The following is an 18059-nucleotide window of genomic DNA, read 5'->3' as shown; positions in this document are numbered from 1 at the left end:
CTACTCATGCCTTGAGTGTACTGAGTATAAAAGAACAACTGTATTTTGGTGAAAGGTTTTCTAATGCAGCTGCAAAATCTGGATGTTGCTGTTAAGTAAATGAAGCAAGGATGGTACAGGTGATTGCTCCCTGTTAGGTGTGAGTCTATTGATAGCCTGGGGTAGTAGGTAAAGACTAATGCACACTGCAGAACTCGCTGGTTGTGCTGAAGGTGTAATACAATAGAGCTAGTATATTTCATTCGAAGAAGTAGCAGTTTCAGTTTTCAGACAAAGTAAGCTTCTCAGAACTCTTGATTTCAAATGTATTGCTTAGAGAACACTGAGAAGACAGGAGTTTCTGAAATTTGGAGAAAGATGTGTTTATGAGATGATGGAACAGGAAAAATTCATAATTTTTTGCCAAAGCAGGATTTGTATTTTAACTGCTGTGTCTTAATAGAATGATCATATTCTCAAATTGTAAAATGCTGATCATGTGTTTAAAATAAAAATTGCCACATCAGCAACTGGCTCAAACATTGCCTTTCAAGTAAGTCTGGTTTATATAATCTCTGAACTAGCTGGGTTTTTCGGTTTGTTTTTAAATTACTCCTTCATAGTTGAACTCTGCTGTTTAAAAAAGTCTTTAAAGTGAATCTGCAGGAATTGTTTGGTCTTTCTTGGCGTGTTCTGTGCATATATTATAGTTGCATGAAGTTCCTTGTTTTCTCACTTTATGATCACATTTAATAGGGGTGTGACAGTTATAGTTCTATTCTTTCAAATAGTTTATAATCTTGCAAGCACACGATGAAGGTTTTGCCTCCAAGATGTCAGGAATGGAAAGAGGAGTTACTTCATAGTGTGCTCAGAGCAGTCACACAGCAGCTTTTTGCCAGACCTCTAGTGCCTGTAGCCAGCTGATGAGTGTATTCCAGCTTCTTTACTTGATGCCTGACTAGAGCAGTGGACATTGCAGTAGGAAAGAATCTGACCACTGTTAGCTGACACTGGCATAATTGCTGTGCCATTCTTTAGTAAATGGCATTCTTTAAATGGCATTTTTTGTTACAGAGAGGCAAGCTTCTTAGGGAGTGATAATGTCTCTTTCCTAAGATGAATGATATATTTAGAAAAATGGTCAGGAGGTTGGGTAGATACACAGTCCTTTTATCAGGTCTAAAAAAAAAAAAGCTATGTTATATGTTGGTTAGCATCAGCAACAGAAGTTCTGTCATCTTTATTTGATAGATCAAATCAGAGGCATCTGTAGAAACTTGAGCACCACAGCTCAACTGTTGATGTTGTAATTAGTGACACATTTCTGTGTCACTAATTCCTAATTCTGTGTGTCACTAATTCACTAAAATCATCTGTGGTGATTTCAGAACTGACAGCATTATTTTAAATTCACATTTCACAGTCTAATTTAAGAGGTACTTCTGCCCTGAGATGCATCACTTGAGGTGAAAACCTAATGTGTATTCATGATCCACTCACAGATGTTATCTAGAATGACTAAATGAGTGGCCATGGGAAGCAAAATATTAGGCTGTATGATTTATCCTAAACTTGTTTTACATGTATGCATGCTGGTACTTCCATAAGATAAACATACGCCGAAGGCTTTTTCTGTAACAGCTGTGTTCTTTTCTGAGACAAAATAATCATGCAGTGAGTAGGATTCTACCATTTGTAAGGTAATCTTGTAAAGCTCTGTCTCACTTAAAGCAAATGGGATTACAGTATTCTTAAATCTTCTACATGTGAAGGAGTTTTAGATTCAAACTGTCTCTTAATAACTCTAGTATCAGTGCATCAATGGATGTAGGATCTGAATTCCTGACAGTACCTTTAAAATTGAAAGAAAAATGTGTGTATTGTAATATTGTCATTTAAAATCCAGTACACTTAGCTTGATCTAGAAAAGCACTGGATCTGAATTTCAGTATTTGCATATATAAACAAATCATCAGTTAATTTTTGAATAGCCAGTGATTTTTTAAATTAGGTATGGCAAGGGAATAGCTCTGCTAATAAAGAAAAGCAAATGAATTAGCTGCAAGAAGATATACTTAGTTTTAGGTAAAGCAATTTGTGATATTAAAAAAAGGTGCAGAGTAGCATGTTTTCTAGTGTCAGCCTTCTGAGCTCCTAAAATGTCTGATAGAATATGTGGAACTTTAGGCAGTCGTATAGTTGCATGAAAAATATGTCTCCTTATTTTCTTGTTACGTTTTAGTTGTTATTTAAAATGTTTAATCATAACTGAATTTACTCACAGGCTTGTTGAAATAACAATCCTTGTTTAGTAAATCTCTTATATTTCACATATAAGTTATTTTAAAAGAATGATAGGTACAAAACCATTGCAAACTGTTGTCCATTGTCTTTTATGTTACTTCTAAATTAGATTTCACTTGCTGTTTTATTCTTTGTCATACACTGTTGTGGATTATTTGTGTCTTCAGATACCTAGTACAATTTTTAGCAGACCTTGCTATTTTTCTAATGTTGCCTTTTTTACATTTCTTATAAGTCCAGCCCTCTTTGAGTCTCTGGGAAATTTTGCTTTGGAAAACACCAAAATTGCACTGGTTTTCTGTTCAGTAATTCACAAGAGTTTGTTTTTTAAAAATCTCTTAAATACTTAATTATGTTACATTGTTGGAGGTGAGTGTATTGTCATAAGCATTTCAGGAACCAACGAGGTATGATAATCCATGTATTTATTAATACCTTCAAAGAGCTCTGAAATATTTGTGAGATCTATCTTGGTTTTACAAAAAGCCTATTTATGTTGTTGTTCTGCCATGTTCTGTCCAGCTGTGTGTTGCTTCTGTTTTGAACTCCTTAAGTTGCACACAAATTGTAATTTTCTACTTCATAACTCCTGAATTTCCCTGGTATCCTTTCTGAAGGACTATCAGACACCTGTTCCTTTGATACTAGTGCTACTTGGATGAAAGGTTATGCACCGCAGTTGGGCAGTTTTGTATTTCAGAAGTGTTGGATCTCTCTCATCTGATTTCAGTGATTTGGTATATCTGGATGGTCTTCTGTGCTGACATTTCAGTGAGAGACAGTTTCCCAGACTGGCCCTTACTTGGAGAGGCTGTGTGTTGAGCTCTTCTAGATCTTCTGTGGACACTGCTTAACTGTTCTGTTTATTCTTTGAATAACTGGTTGTTTTGGTCCACATTAATTAAATGTTTGCTCTTTTATGATAACAAGGTTGTCCTCTTGGGTAGAACATAGTAACAGCCAATGATGAATCAGGCCAAAGATGCACTTACTCAGTTCAGTACCCCTTTTTGACAGATGACAGTAGTAGACATTCTTAAAAAACGTGTATGGGTAAAGAAGATAATTGTGTTACCTGCAATGCTTTCTCAGCATCCTTTCTTCTTAGGTTAATCAAAATACCTGTATGTACCACCTTGTAAAAAAAAAAACTTAACTTCCCAGAATGGTGGGGGTTGTAAGGGACCTGTGGAGGTCAAGCTCCAGCAGGGTCATATAGAGCAGGGTGCCCAGGACCACATCCAGGGGAGAGTTCACAACTTCTCTCAAGCGACCTGAAAATTATGTTAATTTTATAATGAGTCATAATTTAAGTTAAAGAATTTGCAGATTACCTATTTTTGAGCAAAAAGCAAGACACCAATGTAACCAGTAGGTCTTAAGACTTGCAAATAAGATTTTTTTCAGTGTTAAAATAATGGATTGCTTTAAATCGTTAAGAAACTCTTACTTTAAAGTTAAGATAATGGAATCCAAATTGTAAACTACAGGAAACATCTGAATTTTTCACCTGGACTTTTCATTTCGTTCAAATATCATTTATAATATTGTGGCTATGGTAAGTATCAATACAGTACAAATACTTCTACATATTCAGCATAATAGAATTGCTTAGGACTTCATGAAACATGTAATCTAAATTCAAGACAAGTTGTGCAATTCATCAAAGCAGCTCCTCATATAAAATACTGCATCCTGGTTCGTTCAGTGTGTTCTTATATGCTGCAATTAATGTTTTTTTAATCGGAAAATGCTCTTGGATCTTTTTCAGGGTTCAGCCGATCCCTTAAACAGTGCATTTCACCTGACATATAACATGGTATTGAACTTGCTTCGAGTAGAGGAAATTAATCCTGAATACATGTTAGAAAAATCCTTTTATCAGTTCCAGCATTACAGAACTATTCCAGAAATAGTGGAAAGTAAGTACTGCTGCATGTTGTTCCCATGTGAGTAGGTATAAAATATGGTGAGATTGGGCAGTTAGACTTTATTATGCTCATACAAGTTTTTACCTGGGCAGTTTTTGTCTTCCCTGCCAACAGTTGCCATTGCACCATTTGTTGCCACGTTGTAGTTTCAGTAAGAGTAATTTCCTCTTGTTCTTAGGACTCATACTAATGTGCACTGTCAGTTTATGAAGAGAGCTTTCCTCTCTGAGTCAGACAAGAAGGGTTGTCACATTGCTAAACTGTAAGGCAGGAAGAAGGAAAAACAATTTAAAAATTCCCATGGCTTATTTGAGATGCAGGGAAAAAAATCTTAGGGAAGGAAAGTCTTCCAGCTTTTAATATCCCAGTACAATCTGTAAAAAGAACTTAAGCACACTGCATTCAGAGTAGTGTAGGTAAGAAATGTTTATTATAATAATAAGAAAAATGCAGAGAGATCTGAGACATTATTTGCACTCTGTTGAGTAACTGCATTTTGAGCCATGATCCTTAAATAGTGAGTTTTCATGCACCAAAGTCAGTTTCTGGAGATTTCAGACAGTGTTTGAGAGTGAGGCTTCTTATAAAACTTAAGAACATGAGAGGAATTATTAATGAGGAATTCGTCTGGTCATTTGTTAATTGAATGTTATGAAAGAAAGTGTGTATGTGCATGTAGCTTTGATAGCCATGCAGAGGGAGGGTTTCCATTATGTCTCTGTTAGTTTGCAGGTGCAGTAGTAGTTAAATAAAGTATTTATTTCCTGACAACCTCTCTGTTCCAGTTGGTATGCCTAGATCTTTATTCTGTCATTCCAGCATTGCTGTTTAAATAGAAAAATGGAGCTGAAGAACATTTTTCATAGTTCGTGCACAGTTTCACCATAGGCACCATACTGGGCATTAGAATTTTGTAATCACTTCAGCTGCAATTAAAAACACAAAGGAGAGAACTGGCTACTTGGACTAAGGAAGAAAGTATGCCATGAGTATGAATGAATGGCTTATTTCTTTGAAAAATTGGCAGGTAAAAATAAGGAGCACTTCCCTGAGTTGTGTCTCAAGTCCCAGTGAAGTGGGATTTCTGGGCCACTTTTGAGCATTCAAAAATAGCATGCAAGAGGATGAGTTGGTAGAGAGGAAAAAGAGATTTTTATAATCTGTCCTTTGTTTATGCTTGCTGATGGTATTACCAGAATGAGAGAATGAATCATACTGCTTAGAATAAAAACCGATTTGCATAAATAAGATGTAAAAATACTGGAGGAAGAAAATACTGATTTCGACTGATAAATCAGAACCTAAAACAAGTTAGGAAGAACATCTTCTAACAACTCACCTCTTGTTGGAACGCTTCTTTTTAGAAGATGTCCTTGAGCAATCTTACTTTTGTAGGAGGAGATAAAAAGTGCTGGTAAGCATCGAATACCTTCCTGCAAAATCACTGCATGTTTTAATGTGACTTCTGTGCAAACCTAAATCAGTTATTCCTGGATAATTGGGTGTCTAGCCTTTTCCAGTTTCTCAAGCTTGTTTATTTTTTAAAAATAATACCGGAATTTAATTCTCTATAAATAAAATGCAGGGGACGAATGTACAGATTTCTAGCCCTCCAGAGAATGGGTTCTTGTAAGTAGAAGATGAATACTAAAAGTGGTCACAAAATATTAGTCATGTAGATCTGAAAGTGAAACACTGATTTCTCAATCTGTGTGAAGATACTAATTTCCTTGAGAATTTACTTGTCATTTTAGGAGTCAATAATTTGGAAGCACAGTACAACAAAATTGTAATTCCCAATGAAGAAAATGTGGTGATATACTACAGAATCCGCCAGCAGCTTGCAAAACTGGGTAAAGATATTGAAGAGTATATTCACAAACCAAAGTACTGCTTGCCCTTTCTACAGCCAGGAAGACTGGTAAAGGTAGTTTGATTTTTCTTTTGTTTTGTTTTTAATTTCTGCCCACTTTTGAAATTTGCAAGGTTCATTTGTGTCTGCCAGTTTACCGTCTTGAAAAATTACATGCATCACACTAAGCACCAGTTTTTACTTGTGTTTCTTTGCTAAGCATTCAATAATGCAATAAAAGAAATACTGTTTTCATGATGAATAGTAATCTATGACTGCTGTTGTAAATATCAAAAATACAAAAGGTTGTGCTTGCTAGGATGTTATTATAGGTGGGTGATGTTACAACATCTTGTAATTTTTCCAGGTGAAGAATGAAGGTGATGACTACGGATGGGGAGTGGTTGTTAATTTCTCTAAGAAATCAAATGTTAAGGTAAAATACATGTTGTCTCCATGATCAAAATATATATCTGACTGGCTTTTCTGAAAATAAGATAAAACTCCTATTTCTTTATAGTTCTCAAAGGCAAAAAAATTTCCTTTTACCCCAAATTTACAAAAAGCTCTGAGCTTCCTGAAGTAAAAGTGTAAAGAAATAAAGTTATAGAAGATGGAGAAAACTCCACGTCTTGGGTTCAGTTTTTAACTTTTAACATATTTGTGGAGGAAATGCTTGCTTTTACATAGCACTGAAAATGTTTCGAACTAAGTTGTTTCTGAGACATTGCCAGTGCTAATTTAAGCTGTTAATGAGAAAGTTGAACAGCTTTAATGAAAAAAGCTGTTTAAATGAAAACCTAAGTTAAAAGCATATTTTTCTGTGGTACCATTTTTGCTATAATTTTATCAGGAGACCATTGGCATTAGTTGCTAGGTCTAAATGCAAAGTTGTCTTTGTTGAGTTCTGGTGGTGCCTGTTCATTGTGGCACCTTTTGGTGCTTCTCTAATATATATTCGTTAAAGAGGAAATGAGAAAAATATGTGCATACAGAACTTATTAAAAGAGATTTTGTTCTGGTTTTCCATCTTCCTTTTGAAAGTCATATTTCTTTCTTTTTTCAAGTTGAAAAACTGGACACTTACTGCTGTTGCTTAAATCTTTGCTTTATATCATAGAGACACACAAGTAGTAAACCAGATTGTCCCCCTAGTCACAGCTTTCTATGTAAAATTTCCAACTTCTGTGTCATTTGGAGGCAGTTCTTCTATCTGTGACATATTTATTCACATATATATTTGCCTTCCCTATCTGGTCTGTCTCACTGTTGTATAAGCCTTTGGCTTTGAATATTAGCTTTGAAATTCCAGTCTGTTTTGCAAGAGATGGATGTGGCTCCAGCAGCACTTTTTTCATTAAGTCATTCTAGCAGCTGGGTTGAATTTTTCCTTCTGAGTGTGTGGAAAGAATGACAATAGGTGGTGGAAATTAAGGAACAGACTTAAAGCTATGTAACTTTTAAAGTCAGTATGAAAGGACTAGTTTCTATGAGCAGAGGCAAAACAAATTACTTGAAGAAGTTGTTGTTTACCCATTTTAGTGTCTCTTCAATGCATTTTTGTCCTGAGACACAGATGCCATTTGCCATTACTATTTAATGTATACAAGTATACTTAGTTAGTACTGGAAAGATATTACTTATGCTGCATCTTTAAACCTTCATCCACTTCTAAGCTGAACAGTTCTTTGGGTTTGCTTTTAGAAATCATGTTGAATTCAGTCGATATTACTAGATTAGTTGCAAACTTTTCTTCACTATATCATCGTTTCTAATTAAGTCTTTTTTTCTAATGAGAAATCTATGTAATTAATAATGACATTTAGGGCTATAGTATGTCTGTATTTCACATAATATTCTTAGTTCATTGCACTGTGAAAGTAAATGCATGAGTCATGCCAGTTATGTTTATTATTAATTATGTGTAGATGCTTTTCCATCATAATTTCAAAATTCAGTGTTCCACAAAATTGTCAATGCAAATAGCACTTTACTGTTATTCAGAATATAATTTATCTCAAGCAGGGGTGCTTGCTATATACTCTACATTATAGTAGGCAGCAAAATAACTATGTCCTTTGGAATTCATACAAAACCCAAGTATTTTTGACTGAGAAATTTTATTTTCACTAGATTGTGCCAGCAGTAAGCTAGTGATACTGTTGTGCTGTTGATAGTCCATATTATCTGATCCCTGATTCTAGACAAGAAATTTTTGTCTCTTAGCAATTACTGATACTAAAATTTGAGATGCTGCAGTTCTGTCTTCCCTGTTTAGATTTATCGTAATCCTTGTATATTTATAATGTTTACTATATAAACATCTCTTTTAGTGCTGTGTCATGGTCATTGAATTTTCAGTGAGTTTGATGTTACTAGTCTGGGACTCTGAATTCGTTACCTGTGCTATACTTTTAGTTCCTGGGCACGATCACCTTTCTTATTTTGGTTTGTTTCTGGGCAGATGAAGTAAGAGATGTTTCAGGGCAAATCTAAAATCTTAAGAATACAGCTAATCCTTCTGTACTCTGCCAAAAAGGGCTTAATTTTGTCCTTGAAACATGTGACTTGATGGCAGTGTGAATTAAAGAATCATTTAAACTTGATGTGACAGAGAAGTCTGTGGCTAACAAGTTTTCTAAGGGTTCTAATCTTCTTTTATTTTTGCATATAGAAACATGTCTGTCACTGTTCAAAGATGTAGTAACTATACTGTTGTAGGAAATCCATGGAAGGAAACAGTACACATTCAAAATGTAGTTGTAGGTTGAGTTGTGTCTAGTGAGCATTGTCTAAAAGCTGTTGGTATACGTAAACTTAAAGAGAGTAATATTAACAGCAGATGTTAATGATTTTTATACTCCTGCTTTATTAATAAGTTTGCAATGCAATCAGAGATAGAAATTTTTTTTCCTCTCATAATTTTCTAGATATCTCCAATTCTAGTATTTTCTGTAGCACACTTGTGCAGCTATGAGTTTAGTCTCTACTTCATTCAAGTCAGCATTATGCTTTCCCTGGCTTTGGCTGGATACTGATTTGGTATATGTGGGTATTATTTTAAAATTCTTATTTCAGAGAGTGGCAGTGGTTTGGATCTCCTACATTGCTGTGACTGCTTTGTGCAAATGTAGGATACAATTTAGAGGAACAGTTTTTTCCCCAGCAAGTAATTGGCATTTCTTGAAGAAATAATTTAGCTTATACAACAGGATAACCCTGTTTTTGTCTTTATTTTACTATGGCAGTTTCTCATAGCACTTCTGAGGATCTGTTAAAAATGCTAGTTGGCATGCAGTGAAATAAAGTAGTATGTTGTAGCTTTGTAATGAAAAATACCACCCAGTAAAAATGAACTGAGTTAAGGTGGGATTTCGAAAAGAATGTTTTCTTTTTCTCTTGTATTTGGAAGCAGAAAGCTTGCACGTGGTATTTTAAAAGATTATGTCTACGTTTGTGTTAGGCCTAGAACATAGTTCTGTTCAAAGTCTTAAAAATACTTGTTTATAGTAGGAGTGTATCTGAGCAACCCTAGTGCATATTGATCCACTCAAATAACTAATGTCAGGCTTTTTAAAATCAGGATATAAGGAAGGTTATGGCCTTGTGAACAGTAGTCTTTCATCACCACATCTACATGTATGAGTTCTTTAAATGAATATCAGATGTTATGAGTGCATTTTGGGGTTTGTAAAGATGAAGCGTGCAAGACGCAATGTCCTGCTTGCCGCAGATACGAGCTGTTATACTTGAAAGATTTTTCTGTGGTCTCTATTGTGCATGAAAACTTGAACCTGCAAACCTGCAAATGAAAGAGATCCCCTAATTTTGGTTTGGGTTGTTTTTTTTTTAAATGCAAAGTTCAGTACTGCTAGCATGATGCAAATATGCATTACAGTTTTAAAACATATTGGCTTACTTTGGAAGAGATACATCTAGAATAACAGGCAAAAGCACCTAAAGCTTCAAGCAGACTTTAGGCTATTCCGACAAGGGAGGATGAGGGAGGGTAATTTTTTCAAGTGTGTTTTCCTGGAGGAGGGATCTTTCAATCAGTTCACCAGAATGTGCGTTTTCAGAATGTACTGCGACACTGAGCTGATACTTTGTAAAGAGACATCGCTCATTTCATACCTTTAATGTTGGAGAAATGATGTGGTTTTCATTCATTCTTTCTGGTATTTTAAAATAACTGTTTCAGACCTGTTCTTTTTCTGTGCCCTCAACAGCCAAATTCCGGTGAATTGGACCCTTTGTATGTAGTTGAAGTGCTCCTGCACTGCAGCAAAGACAGTCTGAAAAATTCTGCGACTGAGTCTGCAAAGCCAGCCAGACCTGATGAGAAAGGAGAGATGCAGGTTTGTTACATGTGTTTATTCTCAGTAGTTCTTCGTAAGCTTTCTCAAATCTTTATTTCCAAGCCATTTGCAAACTGTGGTAAAAGAGGGACTGATTCATTTAAGGAAGAGAAAGAATCTGTAGACCTAACTCTGCCTTATTAATAAATTAAAGTAATAGATTTTTAGTAGTACTGTTTGACAGATGCTTTTTTTAGCAGTAACTTGTCTTTGGGAACAGAACTCCTTCTTTATATCTTAAAATCATTAAGGCTGGAAAAGATGTCCAAGATCATTGAGTCCAACCTTTGAACACCAGCTTCTCACCTAAATCATAGCACAAAGTGCCACCTCCGGTTGCTTCTTGAACCCTTCCAGGGATGGTGACTCCACCACCTCTCTGGACAGCTTTACAAAACTCATTCTAAAATTAAATTGAAACTTTTTTTAAGTGAAAATACTTGCTTTATTTAAAATTTTTAGTTTGAAACCCTATATCAAGACAAACAGTTACAATTTTCAGATCAGAGGCAGTTTAATTTGTCTGCAGGTTTTTTCTCAGGAAGTCCATTTAAACCTTGGAGTTCAATGCAGTATTGATTCTTCATGGTGTCATGATGGTTTTGATACTTAGGAATTATGTGTTTTCTGGCTTGATGTTCTCTGCTGTTAGCATTCTTATTCAAGTGTATGACAATAATTTGTCTGGTTTGGATCAAAAGAGGTATTCCAGCAGGTAAGACGCGAGGTAATAGAAAAACTGTTGTTTTGTTTTCACTTGCAGTCACTCTGTAGAGAGAAACTGCATTCAGAATTTTCCCATTTGGACAACTACTTTTCTTCTTTATGAGTACTTTAAGTCATTAGCCACATTTTCCTGCTTTCTGATATTCCTTTACCCACTGCTGCGTGCTTGTGCACTAAGTTTTCCTTTTCCCTTGAAAAAGTTTTGCTATGGACCAGTAATAAGAGGTACGTTTTTCACTGATTTATGAGTTACTACCCTCTCTTTGATAGGTTGTTCCTGTTTTGGTACATCTTGTCTCAGCTATCAGCAGTGTCCGACTTTACATACCAAAAGACCTGAGGCCTATTGATAACAGGCAAAGTGTCTTAAAATCTGTACTGGTAAGTTCCACTAGGCTGTGTAAGCACTCTGCTGTGATTAGTGAGGTACTCTTGAGCCCAAGGCAGCTTGTTATAAAGAAATTTGTGGAAAGCATCTGTCACATCTTCAGCTTTATTCTTTAAAGGGGTTGGAAACCACAATGTGTGTCAATTGTTTCTCCTTGTCACGTCATTTTAAACTAATTTTGAAAACTGCTGAAATGTCACGTAACTTACATTACAGCCTCCTGTGTCTCTATAGTTATGCCAGCTTATTTGTAAAATGTAGTTTATTTTGCTGTTACTAATCACAAAAATAAAAATCTTTTTTCATCATTTTAGGAAGTACAGAAACGGTTTCCTGATGGAGTGCCTTTACTAGACCCTATTGATGACATGGGCATCAAAGACCAAGGGTTGAAAAAAGTAATCCAAAAAATAGAGGCATTTGAGCATAGGATGTACTCACATCCTCTTCACAATGATCCAAACTTGGAAACCATATACAAACTTTGCGAAAAAAAAGCACAGGTAAAGATACAAACAAAATCACTTCGTATTTAGCTGGAGTGGGGGAGGGAGGTTGTCTTCTTACTTGCTTTTCTTTTTATTTGCTAAGCCCTAATCAGCCCTTTTAAATACAGTAAAATTACTGAATCTCAATAACAAAATGGCTGAGTTGGTGGTATGCCTTTCATTGATACAGACGCAACACATGTCTGAAAAGAAGACTCTTCAGAGGAAGTTTTCAGGAATTAGAAGGTTACAGAGCTCTTTTTCACTGAGTAGGCATAGCACAATGCAGCATAGGAAAAGTCTTCATAGATAATTTCAATTGATAGGTTTGCAAAAGTATATTAAAAATTAAGTTGAATTACTTGATGGGGCTTACTAGCTTGAGGAGTATACCAGAGGAATCATCATGCTACTGCTTCCTGAGCTGACTCTCAGCCTGGAAGCAATGCACTTACTTATTTTGCCTAGCATTGTACCCTCCTAGACTGAAACTGATTGTGCATAAAACCAGCTGTCATGTTTCTCTGCTGCTTGAGAAAACAGGTTCTTCAGCAGCCACTTCACGGAAGTGAGGTAGTTCTGGTATGGCCACAAAGTTGCATGTGGTAAGACCTGATGGACCAAACAGCTTTCTGCAAGGGTGTCTGCTGTCAGGATCTAGACAGTGACTGTGATGAACTGCAAGCCACTGCAAGAAGCTCTAATAGTGGAAAATAATGCATTTGGGTTACATTTCATTGAATGATTGGTTAGGTGAGACTTAGTATAGGACTCAGAAGATGAGCACTCATTTCTCAACAGATGATCACTTTGTCTTTTTAGCATGGGCTGGTTTGGTTTGTTTCCCACTATGTGTAAATAGCTTAATTTACTAAGTTTACCAGAGGCTTCAGTGGGTAAATGGAGCTGATTTTTAATAATAATAATAATAATGATAATAATAATAATAATAATAATATTATTGTTTGTTTTAAACCTTCCTCTTAAGAGAGTTAGGCAGGTCAACTAGTCAAGTAGTATGTTCATATACTGTTATTCTGAGGCCTTTATGTAAATTAAACGATGTCTTTAAAACAGTTGCATCTGTTAAACCAGCAAGGTGTAATTCCTCTCCTTCTGGCCCCCCAGATTGCTATGGATATTAAAGTAGCAAAGCGAGAATTGAAGAAAGCCAGAACCGTCCTACAAATGGATGAACTCAAATGCCGCAAGCGTGTTTTGAGAAGACTGGGGTTTGCCACGTCTTCAGATGTTATAGAGATGAAAGGACGGGTTGCTTGTGAAATCAGCAGGTAACTGGCTTCTGTGGAAACTGTTCATTGTCATGAATACACACTTTACTGTCCTTGCTAAAATTAGTACACTGTATTTTAAAGTTTTGAGACCATTAGAAAAAGAATTCTTCAGAGACAGTGTTCTGTGTAATAAAGGTATTATACTGATTCAAGCAGTATAAATAAAGGTAGCAACTTAAGGAAAAACACAATAGATTTTAAAATTCAAACATAGACATGAAAATGCCGAAACAATGGCTATTTTTGTGCCTAAGGTAATAGGATGTGTTTTCATTTAATGTTGCACGAGAGGAAGATCTTGATTTCTGTGGTTGACATTGAACCAGGACTGTTGGTACAGTCACTCACAAACAAGTGTAACAATGTTGTCAGCAGTTGCCAAGTCACTGACAGGTTTGGAATATAGTGAAATTGCTTCCATAGGAATCAGTGAAGTGGTGCATTTTACTATAATACATTTAGCAGGTACGTACATACTGAAACAGGTGAAAAAATCATGAATCAGACTTTAATATTTTACAGTAACTCAGATTTTGATAGAATTTTGTATTTTTAAAAGTCACAGTGACTGCTGTACCCCTTGTCTTACAGGTAAGTTTGAAAGCTGCTACTGGTATTTGTTTGATAGCTAATTGCCCTGCAAAATTTGATAGCAAGTGGGGAAGCTGAATCAGAATTTTATCTACTTCCTGACTGCCTTTGAGTGACATATCTCTTTTTTAAAAAAATCCTTCTTTGTTTTTCCCCCATCCTATTCATCATTTTTTTGATAAATTCCAGTATTACTGAAAATTTGGTGTTTTATCCAAATAAGTATGTTTGGATTTTGTATCTGCATCATGCACTTACTTTTATAATTCATGATTAAGTCTTTATTCCTCAAGTAAATTGAAGCAAGTTCATTCCTTTCTTCAGTATTTTGGAAATACCCAGTCTACTCTTTTCTGAGCAGCAGCAGTACTAGTTTTCGTGCTTTTCCTAAGTTGCCTAACTCCCTGGTTCTTTCTGATCTCTTGATATTCTGTCTGATAGAAACTGACTAAATCAACTATTCATACTAACTCATATGATCTGTCAGGAGGGTTTTATTTTAGTCTATTAAGTACTTTTAGTTTCTTTAAAATAATGTTGCAGTCTCTTATTAATTAGCATTCCCCTTAAAAAGCTAGTATTTTTGTGTGTGTGTGTCTGTATATTTGGTGTCCCTGACAGTAAAATTAAGATGCTGGTTTTTTATCCATATCCAGTTGCTTCACAAAACAGATTAATAGTTCTTAATTTTAAAATTATATTTCAGTAAGTCTTTCCCCTAAGCTTCCTTCTCATTATTTTAGTGCTGATGAACTACTCCTGACCGAAATGATGTTCAATGGTCTCTTCAATGACTTATCTGCAGAACAGGCAACTGCACTACTCAGCTGTTTTGTGTTTCAGGAGAATGTGAGTTACTTCTTCAATTCCAGAATTCTAGACATTCCTGTCTTTTAATAATACTGTTTTTAATTCAGTTGCAGAAATTGGTCATAACAGTATGAGCCTTTGCACATTTTTTATCGCTTCCTAAGGTGTTTGACATGAACTCCCACTGAACTGAGCAAAAGCATTTCAGCTTCAATGCTCAAGTCTCTTTCCGCATGCGTGACATGCCAAAGGTTGTGTTAAATTGCAGACTTCCTCATTAAATGAAGCAGTATCAATAGATTCTCAGCATATGTGCTGCTATTAATACATACATACCCCCCTCCATATAATTTAAAATGTAGAATGATTATCTCAAGAAGAGGCTTAACAATAACTGCACCCCTACACTGTGGGGTGAGGGTATCTTTAATTCTCAGATGTGTCTGTGTTACGTTACATGGTCAGTACCCTTGACCATTGATCAAAATGGCAGTAACACATGGAATTGATACCAAAAAGGCTGTTAAAATCAGACCATATATTTTTAAAAGCAATAACATGGGCATTTTATACCAGGTGTTATTTTTTTCCCACCTGCACGCTATATACAAGGTTAGTCTCACCCCAGAAAATTAGTAAAAATAACTACCATATGAAATATTTTTACAAAGAGCTAGCAGGATGTACCACTCAGGTTGATTCTAAATATGGGAAAAAAACATTAGCAGCAGATGCCAATGCAGTTCATTTGTTAGTGGAAGGGATGCCAAGGTAAGCCATTGTTAATCAGAATATTGGGGTTCACTCAACAATAATACTTGAGTCTGAACAGCTAGGACATAAAGATGTTCCTGTATTTTGAAAAGCCATATTTTCATATATTGCCACTGATGCTTAAGTTATTAAAAACATTTTTTTGTAATATTCTTAAAGAAAAGCTTGAACTGTCACATAATAAATAGCAGTTCATTTGTTGGTTCCAAACTATGGTACAGCTAAATAGAGAGAATTTTGGAAGTATCCAGATAGCAGGTGCTTTTTCATGATGTTGGTATATTATGCAGAAAGATTTAGTTTCCTGGTTTAGTTTGAGGAACAAGCATTTGGGGAATTGAGTCATTTTAGTGTTGATAACAGGTTTGAGAAGTTATTAGAATAATTTAGGATGGCAGTATCACACACCGAACTTCTGGTTTTGCATTTAATTTGGTATAGAGCAAATGTATGGGAGCACATGAGATTGTTTAATGTCTTCTTTTTCAGTCCAGTGAAATGCCAAAATTGACTGAGCAGTTGGCAGGACCACTTCGGCAAATGCAGGTAATTAGAAATCTGTCTGAGCTCAGGGTTAATGTTAACACGAGCAAAGCTCATGAGTAATGTATAATAAGTGCATAGTAAAGACTTAATTTTGGATCATCAGTGAACTCAGCTGGCACTGCATGTGGTTTTGCAATGTGTAATAACACGTTATATTGTTTGCAAGAAATCTTTATGCTAATTTAGGATATACCTCTAAAACTTTTATAAGCTTGCTTACTACACTGTACATGGTTAGTGCAGGCAGACTTCATGTAAACAGTGGTTTACTTTCTGATTCTGAATAATTTCACACTAAAAAAGGAATCCTCATTCTGTAACGCAGTACCTAGTAACGTGCATGTCTTTCTATCAGTTCAATACTTACTCAGGTTAAGTATATTATCAATATAAAATATTTTATTTTAAAGGAGTGTGCAAAAAGAATTGCCAAGGTGTCAGCAGAAGCAAAACTGGAAATTGATGAAGAAAATTACTTGAATTCTTTCAGACCAAACCTAATGGATGTTGTGTATACATGGGCAAATGGAGCTAACTTCGCTCACATCTGCAAAATGACAGATGTCTTTGAAGGTAGGCTAATCAGTTGTTCTTTAGAAGGTATGAGTTGGTAATTCTACAACAGGGAATGGTAATACTGAATAACTTTATAGTAAACTCAGATGTATTCAAGCATCTGTATGGCTACAATCAAGTGGGGAAAAAATTGTTTACTATATATGTTAATTTATACTTAGACACTTGGTAATTTATAATCTAAGATTTTTTAAAGGGATATCTCTGTATTCTAAAAACTTTCTATAAAACTCAGAAATTCTAAGCATTACAACAAACAGTAATGCTTACTTTTTCTAGTTAAAGGGGAAAAAAAATGTTCCAAATGCTTGTCATCAGGAAGTACAGCTCTTGCACTTGTCCTCATTATAGTTAAGATTTTTATTTATTTGGCATAACCAGTTGGTATAACCAATTCCTCCTGCTGACTTAATGATGACAGAAGTGAGAAGTGGTAACCAAGTCTCTCTTTTGAATAGTTTTTCGCAGCGGTGCAATGGATAGTTGAAAAGCCTAGATATAACCTGTCATGTGGATTAATTTGGTTCCTAAAATTGGAGTACTAGAAACTGGCCCTTGAGGAAGAATATTTTGTTTCCACTTTTAAAAAGTATGATGACTTAAAGCTCTGATACTTTGTAAAAACAAACCATCCAAAGGGTTGTGAAACCAGAATGAAAAGGTCAAACCAGAATGAAAAACCAGCCTATTGGAAGTTGTGAAGAACAGTAGGATGGATGCAGCAGTCTTAGAAGTCTTCCTTTTTGAAGTTGTTACTGTCAGTGCTGCCTCTCTCAAATGCTGTTTTCTTGTTTGCAAAGGCTTGCAAATTCCCTTAAAACAAGGGAATTCATGCGCATAATTCGTGCATGTAATCCAATGCACAGATCCAGGAACTTAATAAGAAAGTTGCCTTTAGCAGCACAAATCTTGGCAGTCTTGGCTTCTGCAGTCAGCAGATTCCTCCTATTGCAATGATTATCTGAGCCTTCCATTTGCTATGGAGGCACCCTGAGTGTGTGGAACACTAAAGTAGCAGTAGCTGGCATGTATTTATATTGACACTTGAATGTTCAGAATACACTGGGCAGTAACATTTTCCATTTACCATATTTAACATATTTCCATTTAACGTACTAAAACAGTCAGCTTTGTTCTACTCAATAGTGCCAGCTCCGTCAAAATTAGATCTAGTGGCCTGTTTTGAGGTCAGCTCTTGTGGCAGGGGTCAATGCATAATTCTTCCCTTAACTTTCATTGGCTGGTTTTCTGTGCCTTATCCACAAGGATGGGAAGCATTTCAGGCATTTGTTGTCGGTTATGTGTACCTCAAATGGATTGTGGTGTCACTAAATCCCAGAGTAGTTCACCTTGGTTATCCAAGTAACTATAGTGATTTCAAAGAAAACCAGAATACAAAATAAGTCTGAGTGTTTCAAGAACAAGTGTTTGCCACATA

General features: G+C 35.6%; 1 protein-coding gene across 2 annotated transcripts in view; it reads left to right on the top strand.

Annotated features, from left to right (window-relative positions):
* Positions 1-18059, top strand: part of MTREX (Mtr4 exosome RNA helicase) — a 42124-nt gene that overhangs the window by 21529 nt on the left and 2536 nt on the right. For both annotated transcript variants that reach the window (XM_042028343.1, XM_042028344.1), the window contains exons 16-25: positions 4058-4208; positions 5972-6144; positions 6437-6505; positions 10299-10427; positions 11424-11534; positions 11856-12044; positions 13158-13321; positions 14659-14764; positions 15989-16045; positions 16456-16618. In XM_042028343.1, coding sequence (XP_041884277.1) covers positions 4058-4208; positions 5972-6144; positions 6437-6505; positions 10299-10427; positions 11424-11534; positions 11856-12044; positions 13158-13321; positions 14659-14764; positions 15989-16045; positions 16456-16618 — 1312 coding nt within the window. The remainder of the gene's footprint in view (positions 1-4057; positions 4209-5971; positions 6145-6436; positions 6506-10298; positions 10428-11423; positions 11535-11855; positions 12045-13157; positions 13322-14658; positions 14765-15988; positions 16046-16455; positions 16619-18059) is intronic.

This window comes from Corvus kubaryi, unplaced genomic scaffold, assembly GCF_017639235.1.
Source record: "Corvus kubaryi isolate FWS band 111438036 unplaced genomic scaffold, C.kubaryi_AGA036_p1.0 37308, whole genome shotgun sequence".
NCBI lineage: Eukaryota > Metazoa > Chordata > Aves > Passeriformes > Corvidae > Corvus > Corvus kubaryi.
Note: the sequence above shows the minus strand (reverse complement) of the source record. Positions and strands in the feature narration are given on the sequence as shown.